General features: G+C 35.4%; 1 protein-coding gene across 2 annotated transcripts in view; it reads left to right on the top strand.

Moving 5' to 3' along the window:
* LOC111146815 (transcriptional repressor GATA binding 1) overlaps positions 1–27,264 on the top strand; it is a 205,427-nt gene that overhangs the window by 23,283 nt on the left and 154,880 nt on the right. For both annotated transcript variants that reach the window (XM_022502510.1, XM_022502511.1), the window contains exon 4: positions 11,998–12,601. In XM_022502510.1, coding sequence (XP_022358218.1) covers positions 11,998–12,601 — 604 coding nt within the window. The remainder of the gene's footprint in view (positions 1–11,997; positions 12,602–27,264) is intronic.

Raw genomic sequence — 27,264 nt, forward strand, 5'->3', positions numbered from 1 at the left:
AGTTATAAAAAATAAGTGTTTAAAGAAATGAAAATCAGATTTACAAATTGACCAAACTCCATAAGACTATAAAGGACTAGAAACATTCAAAAAAAGAAAGAAATAGTATTTTTTGAATTGAAAATATAATTATTGAAACTTAAAATGTGGGTAGGTTCAATAACAGATTGGCAAGTGATAGAAGGTAAATGAATTAATCACAAGTTAAAGCTGAAGACAATAGTCAAAATATTTAAAAGAGGGGAAGGGGGTGGAAAGTATCAAAAGTAGACAGTAGGTTATAGAAACATAATAAGCTGTTTTAACCTGCATCTAATTAGAGTCCCAGGAGAAAAGAATATAAAGAATAGAAGATAGGCAAAAATTATTTGAGGAGATAATGGCAGATTTCTAGAACTGAAAGATGAAAGACATAAACACACAGATACAGAAAAGCATAGCTTATACTAAACAGGGATATATGCAAATAAATTGAGTCCTAGACATGTAGTAGTAAAAACTAAAATGCCAGAGAGGTTCTTTTAGAGCCCCTAGAGAGAAACAACATATCAACTACTTAGAAAAGACAATTAGGTTGACAGCAGACTTATCAGCAACAGTGGAAACCAGTAGAGGGAGGAATTCTGTGTAAGGTTTTGAAGGAAAAACAAAACACAAAATAGTCAACTTAGAATTGCCTACCTGTGAAAACAATTTTCCAAGAAAAAGCAAAGATATTTTCACATAAGCAAAGACCAGGGAACTCTGGGTAAATCTAAGCAACTATAGTCTGCCTTATTTATGCAGTTAAAAGGAGATAGATTAAGGTGCTGGGTAACACAATCATGTAAGTTTGTAGTGGAAATTATCAGAAGTAAGGTGCTTTAAAGCCCTTGAATTGTCTGGAGTTAGTGAGTTACAGCTTTGCTCTGCATACTTGGAAACCCTAAAGGATAATCAGTAGAAGGATAAGAAATAGGTATATAACTTCTGAAGCTATAAAGAAGAGTGGAACAACAAAATAAAATTCTATTTTCTTAAGAAATAGCAAGAGAGGATACATAGGAAAAATGTATAAATGGATAAATAGGATTGTAAAAGTAATATGGTTTAAAAAAACAAAAGACCAGCTATCAAAAATCTTAATGAATCTGGGTGGTTTAAACTTTCTACTTAAATAAGGTATTGTTGGACTTAATAAAAAAGAAAATTCGACTCTAAGCTGTTTACATAAGATGCACACTTAAAATATAAGTCTATGGAGAGTTTGTAACAAAAGAATAGACAGGGTTGCCTCAGTGGCTCAGTTCGTTGAGCGTCTGCCTTCAGCTCAGGTCGTGATCCCAAGGTCCTGGGATGGAGCCCCACATGAGGCTCCCTGCTCAGTGGGAAGCCTGTTTCTCCCTCTGCCTGCCACTCACCCTGCTTGTGCTCTCTCTTTCTCTCTCTGTCAAAAAAAATAAAATCTTTAAAAAAAATAGATGGGTTATAGGCAATAGAAACCAAAGGAATATTGAGATAACATTATTAATCTCATACAATTTAGATTTTAAGACAAAAAGCATAGGATGAAAGGTCAGTACATAATGATAAGAGGTTTAGTTCTTGAGGGAGAGATAACAATTCCAAATATATAAAATATAAACAAATCTATATGTAAAACAAAAATTGACAACTGCAGGGAAAATAAGACAAACCACAATCACAGTGGTAGATTTTAAGCAACTTGCTTACTAAAGGTTGAACAAAAAAAATTTTCAAAATATAAAAGATTAGAACAACAAATTAACAAACTTGATTTAATAAAAATATGTTGATTGTGGGGCACCTGGGTGGCTCAGTGGGTGAAGGCCTCTGCCTTTGGCTCAGGTCATGATCCCAGGGTCCTGGGATTGAGCCCAGCATCGGGCTCTCTGCTCAGCAGGGAGCCTGCTTCCTCCTCTTTCTCTGCCTACTTGTGATCTCTGTCTGTCAAATAAATAAATAAAATCTTTAAAAAAAATGTCGATTGTGCATCCATCAGTTTAGAGAATTCACATGCTTTTCAAGCAGATATAAAACACTTAGAAAAACTGACATATTTTCAGCCAAAAAGAAACAGATTTCAGAATGAAGTATACAGAACATATCCTTTGACTCAGTGTAATTAAGTTGGATCTCAGTAACAAAGGGTAAGGCTAGATGAAGTTGTATGAGGCAAATACAAATCAAAATAAAAAGGAGGTCACTTCATTGCAGAAAACATAGATGTTAAAAATTATAAATGGTAAAAATGGTCAATACATGTGACTGAATAAAGTGAATTGGCGAATTCTGTCAATATCAGATGCTCATATTCCCAATAGAAGCATAATCGCACTCCTCAGAAGAAATTTTCTTTCATGGATACACTTGGAAACCTGTGCAAAAATGTTCACAGTAGTGGTTTTTGCAAGCAGTACAACCAAAACAAAAATGAAAAGAAAAGCAGCAGGAGCGCCTGGTGGCTTAGTTGGTTAAGCATCAGACTCTTGATTTCACCTCAGTTCATGATTTCAGGGTTGTGAGACTGAGCCCTGTGTCAGACTCCATGCTGGCTGTGGAGATGAGGATTCTCACTCCTCCTCTCCCTCTGCCCTCCCTCCCTACTTGCACACACACATGCTCTCTCCCTCTCAAAAAACAAAACAACAACCAAAAAAACCGGAAAAAATACCAACTAATAGTATATAGCTATTGGCATTAAATAATTTGTAGATTTTTATATAGTAGAATATTACACAGTAGTGAATTTGAATAAATGACGGTTGAATACTACATGGATGAATCTTGAAGTACAATTTTGGCTGAATAAAAAGAAATTAAAGATGATTTATAGCTGCATACCATTTTATGTGACTTCATAAACTAGCAAAACCAAATATATATATATATATATATATATATATATATATATATATATTCATTATATGTGTATGTTTGTGTATTCACATATACACCATGTATATTCATAGCCATTTATGTACATATATGGAACTATACCATTAATATAATTTTCTCTATATCATCTCTGTCTCTCTCTCTTTATATATATACACACATACATGGATCTCTCTGCATTTCTCTGTATATGTATATACACAAAGACACAGATATATATTATCATAGTCCATGATTATATTCCAGTTTTTATTTTTTGTAGACCTAAATATGAATGTGTATATATATATTTATACATACACACATATATGTAGATGGTGTTATGACTAACATTATATGATAACATTTTAAAATGAAAATGGAACATCAATTTTCATCAATCCAATAAATATTTGAATAAATGCTCAATCCCCCTTAAGAGTAAATAACTACTTAAAAATCATTAATGTTATCATTGTCTACCTCCTTGTTATCTAGAATGTGAAGAAAATGGACATATTTTTGGTAGTGTATGTGATGACAAGCATCTGTCCTATTGGAGATTTATGAATGCATTTAAAATTGTTTAAACAGTGTTCGAATCTTTTAGACATGAAATATGTAACTCTGGTCGAAGGAAATAACTTTGGATACCGTAGCTGGTCAAATTAAGGTAGCTACTGTTCAGTCTCTGCCTTAGCAGAGCACAGAAAGGAGCATGGACTGTGTGCTCTGCTAATTCTAAAGAACAGATTTTATGATAAGTACTTAATTATCAACACTTCTGAAAAATCCAAGTACATAGTGCATTAGCACAGAGTTTCTCAAAATGCGAGTGCCACGACAGTTACATTTACATTTGTGTACGTTAGATGACATGTTCTTTTAAACAATACCTAATAAATCAGTGGCCTGTAATTCCTTGAAATGGACCTAATAGTTGAAGTTGAGAATTCCCATTGTGAGACACATTACCCAGGATATTACAGTTCTTCAAGAAAATAACCCACAGTCGGCACTACCTTTATTTGTATATATTATTAGCATTTCAGAGTTGATGGTCCTGAGGACTTTGTACAAGAACCATGATCAATTCCTGGGATAAAATAAAGTTTAGCCATGATTTCTATTTCATATCAATTTATAGAAATCATTTCCCAAGTGTTACTCGCTTTCTATTTTATGGGGAGGTTGGTCTCCCTTTAACACTTGGTCAGGGATATCTTCTTTTTGGAAGTGAATCAGTGAATCATAAATTGAGATTTTTCAGATATGACATTAGTTGTATTTTCTTCTATTTCGTTCATTTTCACTTGAAAATGAAATGACCCTACACTCTCCTTAAGAAATCCAGTTACTCCAAAGGAGTAAACACCAATCAGATGATTTCAGCTTTAAAAATACAAGATGAGTGGATTGCATGGAATCTTCCTCAGAGGTCAGTTTATCTTACATTTTGCAGGCTGCTCCTCTGCACTTAACTAAGGCTGAATATTATTGCAGTTCCAGCTTCTAAAATTGATCAATCTGGTTATTCACCTGTAATTCCTTTTTTGTCTTTGTCCCTCAGATACTCTCTTCACCTGCTCTTAATCCCTCATTCTGCAGTGTTCGTAATCTCGAGTGTGGCGTATGAGAGGCCTTGATACCAGCAAAGTGTATATTACAAAATGACTAACTTTATTAGATACCAGATCCATTGATCTATATTTAAATTAAACCACTGTCATTTACTCTTTTTCTGTGGTAGTTTGTCTTTAGGTGTTCAAGTCTATAATTATCCCCCAAATACCCTTCAAAGTCTAATTGATTAGTATTTATGATCTACTCATTTACTTCCATGCTCTGTTTAGTCACTGAAGAAGAACCAGATTTCAGCGGTTAAGAAGTACAGCTGTTTGGTAGAGGATGGCTTTTCTTTTCTTTTTTTTTTTAAAAGATTTTTATTTATTTATTTGACAGACAGAGATCACAAGTAGGCAGAGAGGCAGGAAGAGAGAGAGAGGAGGAAGCAGGCTCCCCACGGAGCAGAGAGAGCCCGCTGTGGGGCTGGATCCCAGGATCCTGAGATCATGACCCAAGCCGAAGGCAGAGGCATTAACCCACTAAACCATCCAGGCGCCCTGAGGATGGCTTTTCAAATGCTGGCAGAAATCTCTGGGAGTTTACATTTAGAGGAGAAAAAGCATCACTCAGATCTGACTTCACATATACTGTGGGCTGGTTTATTATGAAAATAGAAATATATAAGTTTTATCAGAGTAAGTGTAATGCTAGAGTAGCATCTTTGAGCTGATCTTTTCCTAGGATCTAGAAAACCGCAGCCTTTTATGAATTTTGAAAATAATGTGCAATCTCTGCTAATGAAGGAAACACTATTTCTCAGGCCACTGTCCATTGAAATATGGATGAAACTGAAATAAATGAATTTTTATAGCACATGAAAATTCTGTTAGTAGGATAAGAAATGAAACATCTTTTTTCACAGAAATTTTAAGTCACTTGAATTAAGTACAATTTGGTCTTCTGTTAGCTTGTAGTTTTCTCTGAAGGCAAGGGAAGATTGAACTTTTCTATCAAATTTCTCTGATTCATGTCCTTGTTGTCTAAAATATTACACGAGACATGCTGATTTTGTGTGAATATATCCTAAATATTGCATGGGACATACTTACACTAAAATATTTGTTTTTTTTACACTGACCCTCAAATCTTCATTCTGTGTTTTAATCTGGCAATCCTGTGCTAGGGAGACATACGAAATGACATCTTTTTTCCCTACGTAGCACAAGGAGAGAGTTTGCTATGCATTTGGCAGGAGAATATAGAATTTCAATTAATGCAGAGCACGTATGTATTTATATTAAGAAGAAGTTTGGCTAAATGTAGCCAGAAGTTCTAGGAGTTTTTAAATAATAAAGAGTTTTTTCAGAAAAACCACTCAAAATATACTGTCTATGAAATATCTGTGTATTTCTCCTAAATATTTCTTTGCTGCTTTCTGATTCTACACATTAAATCCAGCACCCTGAACATCCACAGAGCTGTGGTGCTTTATCCCTTTGGTTATTAAGTATGTATTTACTCTCGGTTGTTCTGGGTGGGGGTGGGTTCAGGGATGTGTGAACATTGATCTTGATCTTAAGGCAATTACCGGAAACTAGGACATACACAAGATTTTAATAAAAGGCAATGTGGAAGAAAGAAGTCTTCAGAAGAAAACAGATTTGGAGTAGCTCAGAGGGTTCTAGGCCTAGTCTTGGGTCGCATCATTTGGGAAGTTTGTATGGTTGAGCGTTGTGGATCTCCAGAAATGCAAGGAAGATTCCCTTGAACAACTTTGAGGTTTTCCAATTAATGCTGATAAAATGAAAATCATTTTATAGGTCAGAGGCGAGTCCAAACTAATGTATATTCACAGTGACTAAACTTGTATTCTTCTGTAATGTTTCTTATACTAGGGATTAAAATCACATATTCAGTAACTATTGAGAGAATGACACACCTAAGAGAATATATGCGCACCTTTCAGGAACTCCTGCATCAGCTAGTAACGTGTCAGCTCCCAACAGCACCCACGGAAGAGGACCCTTGGACAAGTGCTGAAGACTGTGTCATGTCCTCCGCATTCTATGTGAATTGACTTGTCTAGGCTTCAGATTCTTATCCCATGGAGCAGGGATGGGAATACGTACTTTGTGTGATTGTTGAGGAATAAGGTATATAAATGGCCTAGCCCTAAAAATGGTGAAAGGTGATTCCCAAACAATGAAATTAAAAAAAAAAAAAAAAAGATGAATTCTTGTTTGGGGATTATGCTTGACAATGTTTTAGTTGTAGTTTAAGCTTCCAAAGCTGTTAGCATTGACTCTCAGAGGTATGTAATGTTGTGTGTGCTTTACGAGGGAAGACGTTGTTGCTCATCATAAAGAATTCATTTAAAAATGTTCTGTCAAGTGCTATGAGTTTGTTCCATACTAATTAATACCCATCTTGAAGTTCTTTCTGACCATGGCTTCATGATTCTTGCTATTTACGGTGTGGTCTGGGGACCAACAGCTTCAGAATCATCTGGGATCTTATAAGAAATACCGAATATTGGGTACCACCCCAGACTTTCAGAATTGGAATCTGGATTTCAGCAAGATTTCCTGGTGATTCCTATGCATGTTAGAATTGGAGAAACACTGCTCTAGATTTTTTTTAGTGTATGTTATTAAAGAGTTTATGTGGCTCTCAGCTTTTGAAAGTGGAGTAATGTCTTTTTAACATATTTTCTATCATTTATTTAAGACTGATACTACAGGGAGAAAGAATCCCTTCCTGTCTCTAGAGTCCTATATAGCAAATTGCCTTTTCTGCTTCACCTACTTGTGTTCAATGGCCTGAAAGATTGAGCAGTTTACTGCTTAATTGTCAAGCTTTACTCTCTTTTCATTAACAGTTGTTACACCCAGAATCTTGTGATTCTGACTAACAAAGCTGGTAAGGGCATTACCTGTGTTGCATTAAAGTCAGGAGGGACTGGGGGATGCCTTGTGAGTGTGTTCCTTACATTGTTTAGAACCGCAATGTATCTAATAATGGAGTTCATAGATTCTGGCCCCTGCATGGGTGTCACCTGGGGAATCTTGTTAAAAATTCAGATTCTCAGGTTCTCCCCCAGAGATCCTGATGGAGTCGGGCAACAGGAGGCACCTTGGACTCTGTATAGCTATGAAAGTCAGCGTGTTTTGCAGACCATTACTGTAGTCAGTGTCTTCTGCTGCCAGATGATCAGTTTCCCTTCCTCTCGTGTTTTCATTTTCCATATTGTCAGTGGTTTCACTCTTTTCTGTATAAAGTTAAAAATTTGGCTGTCAAGAATCAAAAAATAGAATGTTGATCTGGAATGTAGAAGCCCTGTGTTCCTGACTCGATGTAGATTCAAGGGACAAGTCACCATTTCTCCATTTTACTTATCTGTAAAATGGGCTTTCTACTTCAGTGAAAGGTGAGATCAGTTATATGTGAATGCCTTTGAACTCTTCAAAAGAAAAGGTGTGTGAGTTGAGCTTATTATTACAACTTTATTTTAATATCCTTCCTGTTAAGTTGTGTTTTTCTTTTCACTGTAAAACCTGGTTCTCACCGAGAACTTAGCTCTGCAGTTTTGGAGGGAGAGCAGTGTTTGTTGTTGTTTTTTGGTTTTTTTTTTGCTTTATGTTCATCCCTACTGATCTCTGATGGTTCTTCAGCACCTGTCTCAAGGATGGTTTTTCCTGGAACAGTCAGATCAGGAGCTCCTCTGTGGGGCAGAGCCCTGTCTGTCCATTGGGACAGGAACTTGGAATCAGAGAACGCCTAGAAGCCCCTGACACCTTACCTGAGTGTGATACTTTGTGAGGAATTCAGTGCCTGGGCAGGGACCCAAGGCCTTTGTATTTTTAAGAGGACATACCAGTCAAGTCACTGGTAAGGGTTGCATGTGTTGTCTTTATTTGGTGGAGGGATAGGATGACTCAGGGGCATTTCTAGATTGCGGAATAAGTCGATATTGAAGGCACGTAATCTGAATTATTGAAATGTATTACTAGATATATCATGATTCTAAACTACCTTAATGAATACACTCAAGGCATCTCCACTTCCCAAGACTTTAATAAAATACAGGTAATGCCTTTTTCTATTTTTTGTGATTCAGAATCTTAAGATTCTGGGTCTATTAATGACAAGAGTAAAACTAGACAATTAAGCAAACTACTAAATTCCTCATTCCTTCAGGCTATTGAATGCTACTAGGTGAAGCAGAAAAGTCATAGAATATATTCTACCTGTCAGTGTCTTAAACCAAAGAGTCTTCCAGAAAATCAACTTGGTTTTAAGAACAGTATTCGTCACGGTTAAGATACATAGGGGAATGGAAAAGGATGATACCAAAGTGCTGCTAGTTTGTAAGTTTAAACTCCTTTGCACAAAGAGCATAGAATGCAGATTCACACAGGAGAGAGGGGCTTTATTTAATTTGAGGATTTATACTGGTGGACTCTTACTTATTTACTTACCTACTATAGGTGTTATTTACTTAACATTCATAAGAACCTATCAAGAGACACTGTTGTTTTCATTTTGCAGATGAAGACATTGGGGCAAGTTTAGTAAATTATTTGAAGTCACACACACAGTAGAATACAGAACCGAGACTGAAATTCAGGCGTTCCCAGAGTCTACACTCTTCAATGCTCCCATTAGAACTGAGATTCTGCTGTTTTAAAATATTTTGTTGCAACGTACCCTAGGAAATTGTATTTCTTCTGTTGGGCATTGGTACTCTCTCCTTCCTATTGCTGTAGAATTGTCTTTATTTCTTGATACATTCACTGCAATTCTGTAGAAGTTTTAGACTTTGGAATTTTTTATACTCTTTATACTTTTGGTTTTGTATAAAAGACCAGTTTGGGTAGAAGGAGCAGTGGCAATTGATAGTCTTGCTTTATTAGAAGGGATTCCCCTCAGAGGTTTCAAAGAGAGACCCCACCGTGTCAAGGAAACCATAAATTTAGTGCCATAGTGGGCAGTGAACTCATTAGAACTGTCTAGGGGTAAAGGTTGATCAGAGCTGGAAAATGTGCTTCCTGAAGCTTGTTTGTTTAATTTGCATGCCTCAATAGATGATGTGGCGTACCTTCAGGAGGGTATTTCCTGGGTATGTTCTGATCTTTAACCATCCTGATAAATCCATTTTTCTCCGTGATAATTGAACACAGACATAGCAATTTTTTGTGAGGTTAGGAGTTTATCTCTCATTGGAGATATTCAAACATAGTTTTGCTGGGATGGATATTTATTTGAAGTTCCTGTAGGTTCTAGGTCCTAGGTTTTGAGCCTTGTCTTTTGAACTTTGTGATCTGAATCCTGTTTGGGGATTTCTGGCCTTGAACTTGGGGCAAGATTCTTACTCTTGGTCATAGACATCTTCTTCTCAAGGGTTAGGCTCCTTTCACTTGAGGAAATTAATTTTAATATTATATTTTTATGGTCGACTCATCAATAAATTATTTACCTTTGTTGTATTTCCTTTTGCTTAATCTTTAATACTTAAACAGTGAAGAAAAATAGGAGACAAGATAGAAAACAATCTTCTGTAAAAAGTGAAAGTTAAATATCCATATTTATTCAACCAAATGTAAGCTGTTAATGATAAGATAATTTTGTACTGCATTAAGTACTCTCGACAAATACTGAGATTTTGTTACATATCATAATACCTTTGACTTTTGCTTCCTTAAAATACGAACATTCTTTTGGATTTTCAGCCATCAGCTCTCATAAAGAAATGAAGTTACTGAGTACAGAAACTGTTAAGGGGGCGCCTGGGTGGCTCAGTGGGTTAAGCCGCTGCCTTCGGCTCAGGTCATGATCTCAGGGTCCTGGGATCGAGTCCCGCATTGGGCTCTCTGCTCAGCCAAGAGCCTGCTTCTCTCTCTCTCTCTCTCTCTCTCTCTCTCTGTCTGCCTCTCTGCCTACTTGTGATCTCTGTCAAATAAATAAATAAAATATTAAAAAAAAAAAAGGAAACTGTTAAGGTCCCAGGTGACTAAAATATATATTTAACGATGCTCCTTCTGTGCCTGTAACTTTGCAATTGCTTCCTTTAACCTCTGAAGATACCTATCTGCCTCTTATCATGGTCTACAAAGCTCTAGATCACCCTTCTAGCTTGTTGATTGACATGTTTCCTCTTACTTATTCCTCTAAAGCAGCAGTGACCTCTGTTCAGTATTTCAGACTTGCTAGAATGTGCCTTCTCTCCCTTCCTCCTCCTACAACAAGAATAGCTCCTTTTCATCCATTGGTTTTTCTCTCCCTCAGAAAGACCTTCCTGGCTGCCTACGTACCCCATCAACCCCATTACCATCCCATCCATAAAAGTTCTTGGCACATACCACTCTTTATATTTATTTATAATCTAATGGGAGGATTGCCCTTCCTGACTAGACTCTAAACACCAGGTGCACAAAGACTGGGTTTCTTCTGCATCCACCAGTGTGAACCCAGGGTCTGGCAAAGGAATTTGTGATGATCATCTACACTTATATGTATGTGCACATATGTGGTGGTAGCTTTAAGTAACAGTTCTCAAAACCTATCTTGTTATTTTAAGTTGGCAACGCATTGCATCAGTGAAGTAGCAAGTGTTCCACATGGAGTTTATTTAGAGAGCTGTACAAAGTTTTTATAAGTATGCCTTATTCTAAGTCACTTGTGTACCTTCCCAGTGTGTCTTTTAGGATACAGTGCCTCTGTTCTTTGTTAATCAAATATTTGTCTTAATATGACAGTGTTCCATCTTTAATAGCAGAGGATGCTATGAAATCCAGCAATAAGTTCTTTTTGTTTTATGCCTTTTGAAAAGAATACACACACACTCACATGTTCTTTATGAATGAATATATCCACACAACCCCAAACATGCTGCACACCCAGCAGACACCTCAATTTGTTGAATGTCCCTAAAGCCTCCTGGAAGAATTTGTCTTAAAAATCTTGAGCTTCCAGTACATCTTATTTACTAGATTATGTAGATCTGTCAGCCGTATTTCGTTACCTAAACTGATTTAAGTTGTAAGATAGAAAAGAACACTGTAATCGAGTAGAATTTAATATATGTAAATGTTATAGAAGTAACACTGGAGATGCATTTACATTTATAATGAAATAATAGAGATTTAGTTAAAAGAAAACAGGAAGTGAAAAGTTCACTGGTGAAATCAGTGTGAAAATATATGTGTCTCTTAAGTAATACAGAATTGGCGAACAGAGCAAGTCTTTCAATAATAAAACATACCAACCAAGTTTCAATGCAGATTGCTGGCGTGTGGACACATGAGGGTGTATATGTGTGTCTACCCGTTATGGTTAATCCATCAAAAGGGAATGTCACATTCTATATATGGAACCAAAAATGCCAGTTAATTCCATTCCAACTTCTGGGTCTTGGGAATGGTGTATTTTGTCCTACCTATTACATTACGTGTGTCCTTAAAGACTGTTTTTTTTTTGTTTTGTTTTGTTTTTGTTTGTTTTCTTTTTTTAAGCCCTTCCAAAGGCTAGATTTCTAATGACTGTTTTCTTCTCCAGGAGAGCCCACAGCTGCTACAAATGCCGTCAGTGCAGCTTTACGGCTGCTGATACTCAGTCACTACTGGAGCACTTCAACACTGTTCACTGCCACGAACAGGACATCACTACAGCCAATGGCGAAGAGGATGGTCATGCTGTGTCCACCATCAAGGAGGAGCCCAAAATCGACCTCAAGGTCTACAGTCTGCTCAATCCAGACTCTAAAATGGGAGAGCCAGTTTCTGAGAATGTGGTGAAGAGGGAGAAGGTGGAAGATAAGGATGGGCTGAAGGATAAAGTTTGGACCGAGAGTTCAAGCGATGACCTTCGAAACATGACTTGGAGAGGGGCAGATATCCTGCGAGGCAGCCCATCCTACACTCAGGCAAGCCTGGGGCTTCTGACGCCCGTGTCCGGCCCCCAAGAGCAGACCAAGACTCTAAGGGATAGCCCCAATGTTGAAGCTGCCCATCTGGCACGACCTATTTATGGCTTGGCTGTGGAGACCAAGGGATTCCTGCAGGGGGTGCCAGCTGGTGGAGAGAAGTCCGGGACCCTCACCCAGCAGTATCCTGCATCGGGAGAAAACAAGTCCAAGGACGAATCCCAGTCCCTGTTACGGGTAGGAAGGTTTAATTTTTAAATAATTCACCTATGTTGAAGGGGAAATGGGAGGACACATATTCTCTACATTTAGTATCATTTAGTATCATTTAGTCTTACACCTGAAACTAAATGGTCTCAGTCTGGGGTCTTATAAGGCCAAAGTGGTGGAGAGTAACTTGTGTGTGTGTGTGTACACTCTACACGTCTGTGCTATGGTGGTGGGCAGTCACTTGTTTGCCACTGCTCTTAGCTCAGATTGGATGTTGGTTAATCATTCCTGGTGATTATGCAAAACACCGAGGCCGCATTTGGAGAAGGGAGGTTCAGAATCCCAGAAGATTGCACATCTGTTCCATTAAAATAGGTAAATGACTTTTAAATTTTAAGGTGGTGCCACAATGCATCTGGTTAACAGGAAAATTAGCAGAGATTTAAATCATTAGGAATGCAAAGCCTATGGTGAGAGGTTACTACGGAAATGTAGTTTTTTACAAACTGATGGTATAATTATGTACAAATGACAAGGCTTGTTGGTGTTTAGTTACCAAAAAGAGGGGAAGAGATGAGGTAGACCCAAGTGTGAGTGGCCTGAAGAGCATCCAAAGCAGAGAAAGACCCGTGCGTTTTATATGATCAGGCTTTCGTAGGGAGAAAGACATAGTTCCATGTGGAAAAACAAAACCTCTGAGAATGATGAGATCCTCGCTCTCTCTCTATGTAGCAGTGTCAAGAAAATAGTCAGATTTTGAAAATTCACCAACTCTCAGTTAAGTGATGCTCGCTTTTTGCCTAAGGCACCACCACTTCGACATTTCACCTTGACTCCGAGAAAGTTTTGAGCATTCTGCATGATTTCCATGCTTTGTTGGTGCCTAGAAGGTAGGATCAGAAAGCAGCTAACCTTTATCAAAGATCCCGTTAGGAAGGCGAGGGCAGCCAGCCCAGTGGTTTGACCTACAGGTCAGAGACCACTGAGGTCTCTCTGGACGGATTCTGGAGAGAAGAATTTCTCCCTCCAATGTCTGCATGGCTTCCCTCCTCTCATTTCCTGCAGATTCTCTGAAGCCTGTCTGTGCTTCTCAGGTTTCTCTAGTGGAGTTGAGAAATGCCTCTTAGAGGTGCACAGTTAATTATAAAATCTCTTCCCTTTCCTGGCTGCAGTCATGCCCTGAAGCTATGAGAAGGGCTTGAATGCAGAAGAGGCTATGCCCCTTGTACACCGAGAAACAAAGAATCCTTCCTGCAGAGAAGGCGCAAGTTGATTATAGGTAACTTAAAAAAGAAGAGAAATAGTTCTTGTGCCCTTCAAGAAGGGGGTTGAATTCAGGGAGCTTCTTTCCGATAAATATATATGGGGCTGCAATTATAAATGTTCATTATTTTCTTAGCATGTCAGGATTCTTCTGGTCTCAACTGGCTCTTAGTTTCTGGTTATAAGACAGGAGTGATATGTCTCATATTTTAAATTTCATATTGCATCTTGAGAGTGTGTTGTAATTGGGTGCCTTAATGTCTATATCACTAGAACTCCCCACCCGTTTTTCGTTTTTTTTTTTTTTTTTTCCATTTTAAAATCGTTTTCATCCATGTCATCCATGACATCTTCATTTGATTGGCTCTTTTAGACTATTTCTGGAATATTACCTTTTCTGCCACGTGTATATACACTAAGAGTTTGGAACGATCAGTCATTTTTTATGTGGTTGAGTCTAAAACCTGAGCCTGAGAGTGTTACATTTTTTGAGCAGACTGGGGATGATGATGCTTTTCTAAAAAGTTGTTTTTCTCAATTCCTCCACTTCCTTAATTCCCTGACTTCAAGTTTCTGTTGCATCATTGCAACTGTTTCTTCAGTTCCTCACATTAGCTGCTGAAATATGAAATCTTCAGCCAGAGAGTGTTTCACTATATTCTACAAATAATCAAATTCCTAACCATAGGATCTGTGATCTTTAAAAGCGATCATCTCCTAAATTTTAAGAGATGATAAAATTTATGCATATGTGTATATATATGTATGTATGTATGTATGTAAAGTCTTGGATCATTCTTCCTTGACTTTTGTAAACTGTGACTCTTTAAAATTTATATTTTCATTGTATTTGAATAGTGCTTTTGGGAATCACCAATTTTATTGGATATTTGGAATAGAAAGTGTAGCTGACTAAATTTGTGGAGTATTTAATGTATTAAGTGAATTAAAACTTTTTGATATACACATAGCTTAGCTGATCAGCTTTTTAAGACATTTCAGAGAATTAAAAAGCAGAGCCCATTCTGAATGTGAATTTGACAAGCATTCTACCTTGGTGGTAGAAATTGTTGTTGCTGAGTTATCATAGCAAATTCACACTTCTCAGTTCAATCCTCTGCCATCAATAAGGAAGAACCCAGCAGCAAGGTAAAAACACTGCGCTTTAATTTTATAGTTGTAGGGGTCTAGTTATTAGTGAAAGTGTCCTATAAAAGTTTATAAATACCCAGTAAAAATACGCAAATGCAATTTACATGTTGTGAATGGAAATACAGGTGTCTGTAAATGTATATCTACAGAATATAATACTCATAATTTGAGTATAAATAGTCTGGAACTTGAACTTATCCTGCTATTTGCCATGTTTATTTAGAAATAGTATACACTTTGAAAAACAGAAAATTGGTTTTAAAAGTCATTTTATTAAATAGTGCAAATAGTGTAGACTTAATAAACTGTACTTATAAATATTTATACATGTAGTTTCTAATATTAAAAGTAAAAATTTGACTATCAGCTGACTGCTGTACAGATTGATAATGAGAATTAAGTATGTGAAATCTGTGCAGGAAAAAATGTTAATTTAAAATAGTTCAACCCTATGCTGGTTAATAGTGGAAACATTTTTAAAGAGCAGGCTGAATGTATTTAGGGCCATTCACAAAGTACAAAATGATGGTTGCTTTCTGGATACTGGTCTTTCTGATACGTGTTTTTAACTGGTTTCAGTTATGAAATTTTGCCGCACTCAAAGTGATGAAGGAAATAGGAGAATCACAGAGAAGAACTAAAATTTGAAAATATTTTCTCATTAGTTTTTTTTTTTCTTTTCTTTTTGTTTTGTTTTACATAGGTTAGTTAAGTGTTTGGCTTTCAGTTTTGTGTTCAATAGCAGAACATTTATGTATATTTTCATGTAGTGAATGTCTTATATTTTTCCTTTGTTACCAGTGTGGAATTGATATGGTTACAAAACATTTTAAATTGTGTATGTGATCTGTGTGGACCACTGTGCTTTGAGGATAGCAGGGGGCACATTAACATAAGCTTTATCTTGTAAATTGCCTTATGAAAATTAGTTTTTTGTTGTGAATTAACTACCTCATATTTCTGTAAAACCATTGTTTTTTTTTTCTTTCTTTTATGAGTAGGAAGAAACATTAAAGACTTTAGACTCTGCTAGAAATAGTCCCAAGTTTATATGAAAACCTTGTTACTCTTCAAAAACTTCTAGAAGGATTTTATAAACCTGAAGAAGTTCCTGAAAATGTTTTGAAAATGCAGTGTTTTCATTTAACTTAAGATTTGGCTCTGTGAAGAGGTTAACATATTTAACATTTTCTGTGCTAAAAGCAAAAGTTTTAAATATTCAACTTGATGCTCCTTTCTCATGTTAAACTAAACAGGGTAAGGTAGTCAGAAGGCGGTACAATGCTGTGCGTTTTTCTGGCCAGTTTCTTCTATGATGTATATTTACACAAAGGTATTTATCTATTCATTTTGTAGACAGACTCATAGAATGCAACTATATTAGTTTTATGATTTCCTGCATAAAAAATTCCAGATCTCACTCTTCAAATTGACGTTTTAGATTGGATTTTACAACGTAGAAAGCTGTGTCTTTTAACTGATAACTACATTAATAGGAACAAAGCATCTGTCATTAAGTTTCACAAAGATTTTGCCAATATCAAATGCAGTTTTTCATTTAATGAAATGCAGAAGTATAATTGGGTTTAGATAGGAAATGTGTAAGGGGAGTTTATGGCAAATCCACATCCAGGTAAACATCTGCGTGTCATAGTAGGATAACTCAACTGTTCTGATTCTCCCTTATTTTCAGATGCCCTAGTTATCAGTCCACTTTCTTCATGCATCTAGGGGAAAAATGATTTTAGATTACAGTATAAATTTATTTAGGGAAATCTACCCATTTCATTGCATACATTTCACACCAGTTGGTTTTGGTGGAGACCTTCAGCCGTGGGCTATGGGAGTTCCAAGTTCTGGGAGTTGAGTTCCATGTTGAGCCACTGACTCTCAAAGGCAGGGCCTCCCAGGATCTCCGTTCATCCCACTCTTGGGATTAAAATGCCTGCTGTCCTCACAGAAGTGCTGTGCAGCTTAGTTAATTACTGTTTGTCAGGCCATTTGAGATCGTCAGATGCAGGGTTCTAGATAAGTGCAAAGTAGTATGATTATTTGTTCATTTTGTAAATGTGATACCAAGACAGCACAAAGTAGATGTTATTTTCCGCTTGCTTCAGTGGTGTTAAATTTATAGTTTAAAGATTGTTGATACCGGACAGTCTATTGAGATGCAAAAATGTTCTTTTGGGGACAGTCCATTGGCAGCCAAACAGACGTTCAAACAAGCGACAATGTTGAATGCCTTTACAACTAGTGACAGAAGATCGCAGGAACTTTTTCTAACTAAAGATGATTTCAAGGGAAAAGCCCGATAGTGGTTTTTTTTCTTCATGTTTAATGAAAATAAAACAGTTTTTCAATTATCTGCAGGTAGTAGTGATGTTACATAACGTTTATGTATGTAACTCTTTCTGACTCAGTTTGGACATTTACATATGGATGTACTTAATCCCAAAGAGAACTGACTATACCAGGAAAAATGGCAAAGATACACCTCCATAATCACTGGTTATGAAACTTATAGTTTTTAGGGCACATTGATAAATTCTTTCTTTAGGTAACTGCGGATACTTGATTTGATATTTGAATAAAGTATTTAAAACCATTTACTAAATCCAGAATTAACAATCTTTGTATATATCTCTGTTCTTCTGCCTTGCATAAGACGCATTTCTGTTGTCCACCAGTTAGGAAAGGATATGGTTTAAATTCAAATGTAACATAGATTTATTTAAAAAATACAATCCATTAGTGGACTTAGTTGAGTGTAGCAGTGAACATGACCATTTTGTTTTTATTAAATAAAAACTAGGTAGCTTGAATTTTTTTTTCTTCACTAGTTATTCATGTTTTATATTCATATACCATTTTGACGGTTGATCATAACTAAAAAAAGCCAATTTGATATATGTATGTTTGGTTTTATTGGCTTGACCAATGAGATTTTCTTTTATTCTTATTTCTTTTTTAAAAGTCAGCTCCATTGACTCAAGTATTTTTGTAAGCATTTTTTTTTCCTTTTTGTAACCTAGACTTTTTGTGAAGTCTGGCATAGTTCTGCTGGTGCAGGTTTGTAAAGCAGGGGAAGCAGATGTATCTTTTAGTGAATTGGGCTGTAAGTTTGTGGTTGCTGTGAAATGGTATCCTTCAGCACACTATCTGTTAATTATTTCCTGTATAACTATCTTTTGCTTGGCTTCCTTTTCTCACAGACTGCATGAGTCAGGAGATAACAGGTCCCCAAAAGGAACCCATTGTTGAATGTTCTTTCTTAGATGTTGGAAATGAAGAGTATAGAGAAGGTGGCCCAAGTTTCAGGAGCAACAGATGGAGAATGATTCAAAAGTGTGTCAGCCATGGGCTGCACAGCTTTGATGTGAATCTCGTATTTTTCTGGCAAAGTCCGATCTGATGGACGGATTTAACAGAACCTTTGATTCCCTAAAATGCTAGGAAATTTTTTTATTTTGGATTTTTGTATATTTTGTTATTTGATGTCAACAAAAGAGTAAATATTGTTTCCATTGTCGTATTCTTTACCCTCTTTTCCCTTTGACTGTCTTTGGGAACTTTCATTAAGTATTTACACACAAAGACACTGATTACTAGAATGGTGTATTGGTTAACTCCAGGAAGCTTGGCAAAAGCAGGATACTGCTGCATCTAGTTGCGTTATGAGTTCAAGGAGATGCAAATAATACCCAGGAAGTTTGAAGAATCCGTTTCTTTAATTTTGGTGAAGCAGCATTCTCATTTACATAAGTTTGTAATTAAGTATGATTCGTACATAAAATAGAACCAGGAATATGACTTTATTTTGGGACAAAAATCCAAAGTACTTTATCTTAAGGCGTATTTTTTTATGTTATTAGTAATTAGGAGTAAGGCAAAGGGATCTTTTGTTTTTGTAAGTACAGGACTTTTGTGATGTGATAAATTGAGTGGTTGGTATCATTATTTATGTCAGAATGATCAAATAGCTCCCACACATAATTTTACATGTTAACATTCCTCTTTAAAAAGATAGCTTCTCAGTTGAGATGATTTACTTTCGGCATAGTAATTATGAAAGTGACAAATCATCTTATACGCTGGAGGTTTACCTATTTGTAACATCATGATTAACCAGAAAAAGCTAAGGATATGTAGATATATTTTTAAAAGACAAAATATACTTTATAGTTTTTACTAACATTTAAAAAAAGATGAGTCATGATTATAAGTCAAACTTTTATGAGAATTTGGATACAGGCAAAGGTTTTTAAAATAGTCATTTAATAAGCACAGTATTTTGTTTAAAAAAATGATGAGATTCATGACAGTGTGGTTTATTGAATTCCATTTGCCTGTTGTGTTGTATTTGTTATATTTTGTTTATATTTTGGTATTCAAGACTTATACTGAGTCATGAAAAAAAAAAGTCTTGGTAGAGAAATGTCCCATAAAATAATCTGTTCTCAGGGAATCAACTTTAGGTGTTTAGTCAGTAATGCAGTGGACATCATGAGAATACCTCCTAGCTGCCCAATTTGAATTCTTGATGCAGAAGAACAAACCTGGGGAAACTGGGTTAGAACAATTCTACGTGAAAGCATGTAAAAAATAAAGAATTTGGTTGATGTAGATGGATACTTCTAATTGATTGCCAAGTAATTTAGTATTTCATTTTCTAGGATTAAAAGTTTACAGCCTTACCATTTATTTATTATTGAATTAACAACTTTCATCCTCACCAAACCCTTTGAGGTTGAAGCGTTATTATCCTTTTTATTTAGGTAAGGAAACTGAGGCAGAGAGATTAATTAATTTGCCTGAGGCCACTCCACTTTTAATGGCAGAGGTGCAGTTTTGATACTGACAGCTGGACTGTGGCCCATGCTCCTACCCATTGCATGGCCTCCTTTGACTCTGTGTGATCGGTTAATAAATGCTTGGGGAACTCGGCAATTTCAGAATAATTTATTCCATCTAAACATATAGTCTTTGTGTGTTTTGTGTCCAAAATGGAAAAATCACTTTTTGAAAATGATGCAAATGATAGATGCTTTTCGAAAAAGAAGTGTTATGTGTTTGACCATATAGAACACTAAAGAAAAGGAAAATCGGTCGTAAGTCCAACCCACAAATACTTTTCTATTCACATACATATACATATATATATATATATATATATATATATTTCTAATTTATTTTTTATATGCATGCAGATATATATTTTATTCAAGTAGAGGATCATTGCCTCACTCCTTTTTCCATTTAACAATAAGTGGTGGACATCTTTTCCCATCAACAAATATAACTTAAAATATTTGGTTTAGTGCCTCCATGTTGTGCCATGAAATAGTTACATAAAGTGCTCAGTAGATCACCTACTGATAAACGTTTAGGCAATTTCCAATTTTTAGTTATAAAGAAACTTTGATGAACCTCCTGGTATATGTTATTTTATTGTTTTATTATTTCCTTAGGACAGTTTCTTATCATTGCAGTTACCTGAGTGAGAAAATACATGTCTGATAACAAATAATGTTCAGTGTCCACCACCTTCTAAATGGGTCATTTTTAAAATACAAAATAAATTCATTCACAAATAATATCTTAGAAATATTTAATTAAGGATTAACTGTTAAACTGCAAATTGACTTATTTAATGATGAATGCAGATAATTAAGGAAAAGGCAAATAATCTTTAAGAGCCTTTTCTTACCATGTTTGTGGTAGATAACAAATGACCAATAGCTAGGGCTGTGGTGTGATATGCTTATATATTACACATGCAACGAAGTTTATTTTGTAGAGAAACTTATTTTCAAGCAGGACCCATTTTCTTTAGCAGAGTTGAGTCATGGGCAGTCAACTCAGATGGGATTGCCCTTTTCAGGGAAGAATTGCTTTTTTTTCCCTTGTTTTCACTTTGTCCCATGGACAGTGTTCTTCTGTGCTTCATAATTTCTCAACCCAGTTTTAAAGTTTGTACTTTCCTTGTGTGTGTAATAGATTAAGTGGTAATGGTGTGGGCTTCAAGGGAATATAACAGAGAAGATGTTGGGTTTTTTCTTTAAAATATGGAAGTTAATGATTTTTCATTTCCGTGTTTTGCTGAAATATTTATATTGATTCCGTTAGAAAGTATTCTTCTTTTATAAGATTTTCAGAGTGTCAGCTAGAACATTCTTTATTATTTCTTAATAAAGTATTAAAAGGACAGGAGCACAAGAATACTTTCTCAACTAGCATTGAGCCTGTGCTTGTTATATGCCACAAATAGAGTTTCAGGCTATTCTTACCAATTAATAACACTGAGAAAAACATGTATGATGTCATTTATATCTACAAGTTAAGTCAGACTCACGTATGGGATTTGGAAATGGAAATATTACATTTAAGATAGCTGTTCACTTAAAAATAATTTTTTTTAAAGACTGAGTATAGGACTTTAAAATTTCTTTCCTGGTACATTAAAAAATAAAAATGGTTTCATTTACATATAACTTTTTAGAAGCATATCTGTTTTGCAAAGTGTGAAGCAGTGCTGGCCATATTTTAGGAGATACATGTGTTTGTTTTACCGCATTCTTTACAACCTGAAACTTTCTTCATAATTCAAGAAAACCCATCTGTTTCGGCTGAATTATATAACTTATTCAAAGAAAGTTGGAGGTCTCTAAAATGTGGATTGTCTAGATAGGATACACACACACACACACACACACACACACACACACAGTATTTATATATATAAATATATGATGATTTTTAAAATCAGATAGAAATTTAGAGCTTGCCTCAAATTCATATGTAATGTCAATATTTCTGAAGACTCCAAAATAGATCCTAATTATTCTTTGAGTAGGATGTTCAGGGTGGGGTTTGGCGGTGGGTGTGGCCCCACCTTCATAGGTGGTCTCTAGCTGTGATTCAGGCTTCACTGGATTTTATTTTCTGGTAAAATTAGATTTCATGTTTTCTTTTTACTCTTCCCTTGTGATGTAGTGGAAAGAGGACTGGATTTTGGAGGCAAGGAGGTTTTGTGTTCTAGACTCACATTGTGACTAACTAGCCGTGTGACCGTGACTGAGTCATTCAATCTTTGTGCACTGTTTCCTTTGGAAAATTATAAAGATTGAAATATACAATTACTCATCTCTTTAAAATTTTAAGTTCTAGGGCCAAGTCAATTTTCTGTAAAACCTTAAACTTCCAGGTCTGTGATTTGATACCTGAAGCAACTTAAAGACAAAAATCTTATATTTTGGACTTAGTACTGCTGGTGTCCAAAGAGATACCACATATTTGGTATGTGCATTCTTAAATCAGATTTCCTTCTCATGGCTGAGAATCTATAAATTATGGGGAAAAAAGCACTGTCATAGTACAATCTGCAGTCTTCAACAATTATATTCCTTGAGCTTTTTGAGCTTATCTCATACAAGAAAAGCTCAGTCTTTCAAAATAACTTGTTTCAAAAATCATGTTATTAAGGGATTGCTTGTATATGATGATAAAGGGAAGTTATGTACAATAAGAAATAAAATAATTCTGGAGAGAACAGGACATGTTTAAAGTCTCTTTCCTCAGTTTCTTGGCATTGAGCGGTGATGCCTGTTTTGTTCAGTCAGATGTTCAAATCAGAGTTTTGGATGCAGAAACTAATTTTAGTAGGTGGGGTGCAAATTTCTTATGAGTCCGTGAATAGACTCTAATCCCAGCTGTTTCATTACAATTATAAAAATAAAATAGGCTGTGAATCATTCAAACTCTATTTAATGGATGTGAATAATTCAGTTTCGTCCCACTGAAATCTTGAAACTATAAACCTATCTTAGATTTTTTTATGTTCTTTCACAGTTAGTATCCCATTATTCACGTATGACTTACTTAAAGTGTCAGTGGTCATGATGAAAATGACTATATTTCCACTCAGTTCCTGTGGGTTTTGGGAGAGGAGGTGGACCTTAGGATGAGGTGATGGATGAAATGGAGAAAGAAATTAGGAAGAGTCTACAAAAAGAGAAAAGGATGTTAAATTAGTATTTTTTGACTATTTCCTTTCCCATTAAAATATATATGCTCCTTATAGGCATTTTAGAAAATATAAATAAGAAAAAATAAGAGAATAACTACTTGACACTTTAGTGTATTCTTTTCTGGAGACACACCAACACACATACACACACCTACACTCATAAACATACATACAAATGTAGGTTCATAGTCTTGTTGTTAAATAACCTTCAGTTTTACTTTATAATGAATTATAAACGTTTTTTCCATATTAGTATATATCTGCTACATCATATTATTGACTTCATAGTTTTTCCTTATATATTGTACTAGTTGTTCTAGAAAAGATGATTATTGATTTCTTGTGTTTGGACATTTAAGTAATTTCCAGTTTTTGCTGTTATAAATAGTGTCGTATTGAATATCCATGGAGCTAAATAATTATATCTTGCTTGCAATTTTAAATTGTTAGAATTGATTTCTGTATAATCAGGTGCCTCTACGGGATGGCACAATGGCAGAGTTTATTGGCAAGTATAAGTTACTTTACTAGGCTGTGTATATATACTCTTGGGAAACGGAAAAATAGTATCATTTCTTGACTTTAAGTAATTAGAATTACCTCACAGTGGTAGCTAAGAAGTAGAAACCCTAATGTTTTCTTTGAAGATTGTTATAGGGGAAAAAGTTAATATGATGGTTTGAATAAAGTACATTTCTGAAACACCAACAAATAACTAATCAGGCAGTCCTTTTCACATTTGCATGTTGAAAGAAGACTCCTTAGTTACCTTGGTATTCAAAGACTATTTAAATAGTATATACTGAAGTGAGTCTTACAAGGTAAAAGAAAGAAAGAAAGAGAAATAGATAGATACAGATAGACTATATCAAGGGATTTAGCTGTCTCCAAACCTTCTTAAAATTAAAAGTATGTTTTAGTGATCACATGAAGTTGATTTGATGCTAATAGTTACTCAGTGAAGTGTTTGGTACACAAACTCTATTTTGAAATATTTGTATTTATTTTAATTTACTTAAGTCATTTACATGGTTAATTGTAAAGTAAGAATAAAAATCAGGTGTTAAAGCGAAGTGTAGAAGACTGTTCTAACCTCCATCTCTTTTCATTCATTTTTCCAAGCATCTTACTGCTGTTTGCAAAGTCCTTTCATAATACGAGAGACTGGTTGTGTTTCTAGTTCATGAAGCTTCAACAAAATACCTCTTTGTTTTGTTTGGGTGACTCAAGTGCATATTTGGTTGTGTCCATATTTAACTGTGCTAATACTCATCTGGGTTCAAGATTTATTTTCAAAGAACCAACATGCACTAGACCAAACTAACCTAGACTCCAAAAGACTTGAAAGAAATAGAAATCCAAAATAAAATACAACTTAATAGAATCATTCCTTGACATACTGGTCTCGAACTTTTCTTGTCATCCAATAAATGATAATTCAGCACCTACTAGGTTTCAGAAACCATGAAAAATGCTATAAAGGGTATGACTGAGTAAATCAGGATTCCTACCTTCACATAATATACAGTCATAAGTAATAAGACAGGTATATGGACAAGTATAGTGTAGATAAGACTTCCATAAAAGGGAATAGGAGAGAGAAGAGCAGAGGTCTTTGGGTGTTTAAAGAGAAACAGATCACATTCAGTTAAGTGACTAAAGATAGTTGTCATGAAGAGTTTTCTGAGCTGGTTTTTGAGAAGAGCCTGGGCTTTCAGCAGGTGTATATAATGGCATGGAGGGCAAGCTATGTAGCTAGAACAATGTGAGGTTATCTTAGAAAACTTTAAGGATTTAGATAATAGAAAAGCTTGACTAAAAGGTATGTGCAGTATAGTTTGGTGAGCCAAGACTCGGCATATAGGTTAGGAAAATTTCCTTAAATGCTATCCAAAAAACATGATTTCATAAAGAAATAGAGAACAATCATGAGTTTTGGAGCCAAGGATAACTTGATCAAAATTTTAATGAAGTTAATATGGCATTTTATAGGGGCGCTTGGGTGGCTCGGTGGATTAAGCCTCTGCCTTCAGCTCAGGTCATGATCCCGGGGTCCTGGGATCAAGCCCTACATCAGTCTCTCTGCTCAGCGGGCAGCCTGTTTCCCCCTCTCTCTCTGCCTGCCTCTCTTCCTACTTGTGATCTCTGTCTGTCAAATAAATAAATAAAATCTTTAAAAAAAAATGCCATTTTACATAGGAGACTTATCCAGAATTAGGGTGAGGGAGGTATATTAGTAGGCTAATCTTTTACCCTATGACTTAAAAAGAGTTCACACTAGGATAGTGGTAATGAGAAATGATTTCCACAGATATGTTAGATGTAGAATCTCTAAGAGTTTACATGTGTTGGTGACCAAGAGGAGGGAAGTTATGATGAATGAGGCTTTGAGTTTGGAAGAGGAGTCTAGTAATAGCTAACAGTCAGTAATTACTGTGGGCCAGGCCCTGTTCTTTATCTGTAGTAACTCACTGAATCTTTACAATAACCCCATAACATAGATGCTACCTTTAATTTCATTTTATAGAAGAAGGTAGAGTCTCATAGATGTTAAAGTTCCTTGCCCAAAGTCATCATCGGCTAGTTAGTGATTGGGTCGGGCTAGATCATGCCCATTAGTCTGGCTTTTTTTTTTTTTTTTTTGAAAGATTTTATTTGTTTGACAGAGAGAGAGAGAGATCACAAGTAGGCAGAGCAGCAGGCAAAGAGAGAGGGGGAAGCAGGCTCCCTGCTGAGCAGAGAACCCGATACGGGGCTCGATACCAGGACCTGAGATCATGACCTGAGCTGAAGGCAGAGGCTTAACCCACTGAGCCACCCAGGCACCCCATAGTCTGGCTTTAATGTCCACATTTCTTACTATATTGCTTTTGGATGAATGGTAGTGTCATTAGCAAAACTCTAGAGTCAACTGTTTTTTAAGTGTAAAATAATGAGGCTAGTCTTAAACCTACAAAGTTCGCGGAACATTAAGGTGAAAGTTTCTAATGGATAGCAGGAAATGGTATCAATTATAGGAAATACAGGATTTGAAATGACATAAATTAATTGACATTCATATAATAGAGCTTATATTGAAAGCTAGTTTGTACAAAATATTCTAGGAGTAATGTCAGATAATATAGACATGCTGTGGACACTGATTCTTCAAGTCATTTGCAAACCAGTAGGGGAGATAGTGTTCAGAAAAAAATGATTGTAATATAAGAAAAGGAGAATCAAGTGCTAAGGAGTGAAACAGATAAAATGTGGTATTTTATTTTATGTATTTAAAAATTTTTAGAGGAAGATGTGACCTCTGCTTAATTTGCCCATCAAGGAAGGCTTTCTGGAATAGATTACTTATCAGTTGGTTCTTGAAAAGGGTTGGAGTTTGAATAGATGGAGATGGATGGAGCAGGGGGTTACTGGGGTACAAACAACAAACAAACCAATAAAAGGAAACTTTGGTGTTTGGAAAGTTGAAGAATCAAAGTCCTAAAGTCTAAAGAGAATACAAGTAGAAGGTGAGCTTTGTTACTCCAGCAAAAAAAAAAAAAAAAAAAAAAGATATAGTGGCCGAGCCCCCCTCTAGAGTGAAAGTTACTATTTTGATATTTATGAGATCAAATTTTAAGATCCTCTGTGTATGGCAAAATCTTCTAATTGATAGGATTTAGAAATTCACAAAAACACATGCCTCAAGGGTCTTATTATTTACATGCTAAATCAAAAGGAAAGAGTAAATTTGAGAGCAGAGTTGGGTATTTTAATCAAAGTCTGAAGTAAGAATTTAATAATTTCATAAATTAATGTAAATAAGCTTCAGAAAGTTTTTAAAAGTATATACGTATGGTTTATATAAATATGTATATGGTATGTGTATGTAAATTATTCTTTTATTCAAATATAAGTTAAAATAACTTTACTCAGGGCCATTATTTTCAAATTTAAGTGAAAAATATTTTTGAATACTGTCAAAAAACATAAGCCATATATACTATACCAATTTGAATGATTCATTATATATAAGAACTATTATATTTTAGTTTTATGTATTGTTGTTCTGATTTATTCAGGGATTATTTGTCCTGAATTTAATCCATGGGCTCATTTTCATGTCCTATTTTTAATGTCTTATTTTGTCATTGAGAAGAAAGGGAGATTCTTGCTTGCAATATGTCACCTGTTGTTTAATGGCTAAAACTGTTACATATCTTAATACTGTATTACATTAAGTCATTTTAAAAGCATTGCTTTCCCTTTTGTT

This window comes from Enhydra lutris, unplaced genomic scaffold, assembly GCF_002288905.1.
Source record: "Enhydra lutris kenyoni isolate GAN:26980312 unplaced genomic scaffold, ASM228890v2 scaffoldscaffold14, whole genome shotgun sequence".
Taxonomy (NCBI): Eukaryota; Metazoa; Chordata; class Mammalia; order Carnivora; family Mustelidae; genus Enhydra; species Enhydra lutris.